The 1534-nt window shown below is 53.6% G+C and overlaps 1 protein-coding gene across 3 annotated transcripts in view; it reads left to right on the top strand.

The window, feature by feature from the left end:
• The window catches only part of NMNAT2 (nicotinamide nucleotide adenylyltransferase 2), a 100250-nt gene extending 98866 nt beyond the window's left edge, over positions 1-1384 (top strand). For all 3 annotated transcript variants that reach the window (XM_005881312.2, XM_005881311.2, XM_014529271.1), the window contains 2 exons: positions 60-127; positions 772-1384. In XM_005881312.2, the coding sequence (XP_005881374.1) occupies positions 60-127; positions 772-874 (171 nt within the window). In that variant the 3' untranslated portion in view covers positions 875-1384. The remainder of the gene's footprint in view (positions 1-59; positions 128-771) is intronic.
• Positions 1385-1534: the final 150 nt, after the last annotated feature.

The following is a 1534-nucleotide window of genomic DNA, read 5'->3' as shown; positions in this document are numbered from 1 at the left end:
GGGTCGGGGGGTGGGGGTGGGGGGTGGCTGGCAACCTATTCTCTCTGCTCTGTCCCCAGAACAACATCATGGTGGTGAAGGATGACATCAACCATCCCATGTCTGTTGTCAGCTCAACCAAGAGCAGGTATGTTTGACTCCTCATATGAGGAAAGAATGGGGAGCAGCCAGACCAAGGCTAAAGCAAAACTGCAGAAACCAAGGTGCATCCCTGGAGCCCTTTTGTACCTGTGGGTGCCTTCCCGCCATAGCCCCCCAGCTTGTGAGAGGGCACCTTCTTCTCCATCAGGCTCCTGTAGGGAAGAAAGGAAATGGTCAAGCAGAAGAACCCCAATGAGAATCATTTTCACAGACCATGGTGCAGAGAAACACAAAGGAAAGATAATAGCTAACATTGAAATGCCTACTGTGTGCTTGGGCTGTTCTAAGTGGGTTTCGTAATGAATCATTTAATTTTTTGTAATAAACGAGATAGTTATTGTCCACATTTTGTGGAAGAGAAAACTGAAGAACAGATGGGCTTAAATCGCTTGCCCAAGGTCCCTCAGCTAGGAGCTGGCAGAGCCAGGATGAAATGGAGTCACCAGGTTGGGGGAGAAACTGTGGGCACAAGAGGGTATTTCCTAAGAGGGATTCCACTTACTTAGCCTAAGCAAAGGCTGGTGATGGGGCGTTGGGTACACCCTTTCCCTGAAAGAGAGTGGGCAGACCAGTCCTCCTGCCGGGCTTCAGGGAACGACGTCCATCTGATTCCCATCTGTTCTCACCCAGGCTGGCCCTGCAGCATGGGGACGGCCATGTCGTGGATTACCTGTCCCAGCCCGTCATCGACTACATTCTCAAGAGCCAGCTGTACATCAACGCCTCGGGCTAGCGGCCACACAGCCCTCCGCTGCGCTCTCCCCACGTCCTCCGCCAACACACTGGCCCCTCCAGTCTCTGTCGTCCCCTGTTTCTCTGCGGCCTCTGTTTCTCCATCTCATCTTGACTGTTCTCCCCGTTCGCCGGCTCCAGCCCCCACAGTGTGGGGACCTTCAGAGAACCTCGGCAACCCTTACTCCGCCGTCATCTTTGGACAAACTTTCCTCTGGTCCCCGGGTTGGGGGTGGGTGAGGGCGTAGGGGTGGGAGTTGGGGGGAAGTGCCGTCCTTGGAGATGTGCTGGTGGCCATCTCCCAGCATGCTCTAGAGAGTGGCTCTGGTGCCCATCCTCCCAGCATGCTCTGGGGAGGCAGCTCTGGCTCTCGCCTTCCCAGCATGCCCTTTACCACAAAGGGCTATTTTTTTCTTTTCTGTTTTTTTTTGTTTTCCATTTGCTGTTGTTTTGTTTTGATTTTGATTTTGATTGTTGTTGTTCACGCCTCATAGAACTTGGATGAAATCAGTGTCCGTGGTTCTTCACGTCTGTGGTCTTGATGCATTCCTGTGGAATCGCTTCCCTGTGGTAGGAAACTGTGGCCAGACTCAGCACAGTGAGGGCCACACCCAGGGAAGAAGGCCAAGCCACCTCCACTTCTCCAACACCCCCCGCCCCC

The sequence above is a fragment of the Myotis brandtii genome, unplaced genomic scaffold (genome assembly GCF_000412655.1).
Source record: "Myotis brandtii unplaced genomic scaffold, ASM41265v1 scaffold678, whole genome shotgun sequence".
Lineage (NCBI taxonomy): Eukaryota > Metazoa > Chordata > Mammalia > Chiroptera > Vespertilionidae > Myotis > Myotis brandtii.
Note: the sequence above shows the minus strand (reverse complement) of the source record. Positions and strands in the feature narration are given on the sequence as shown.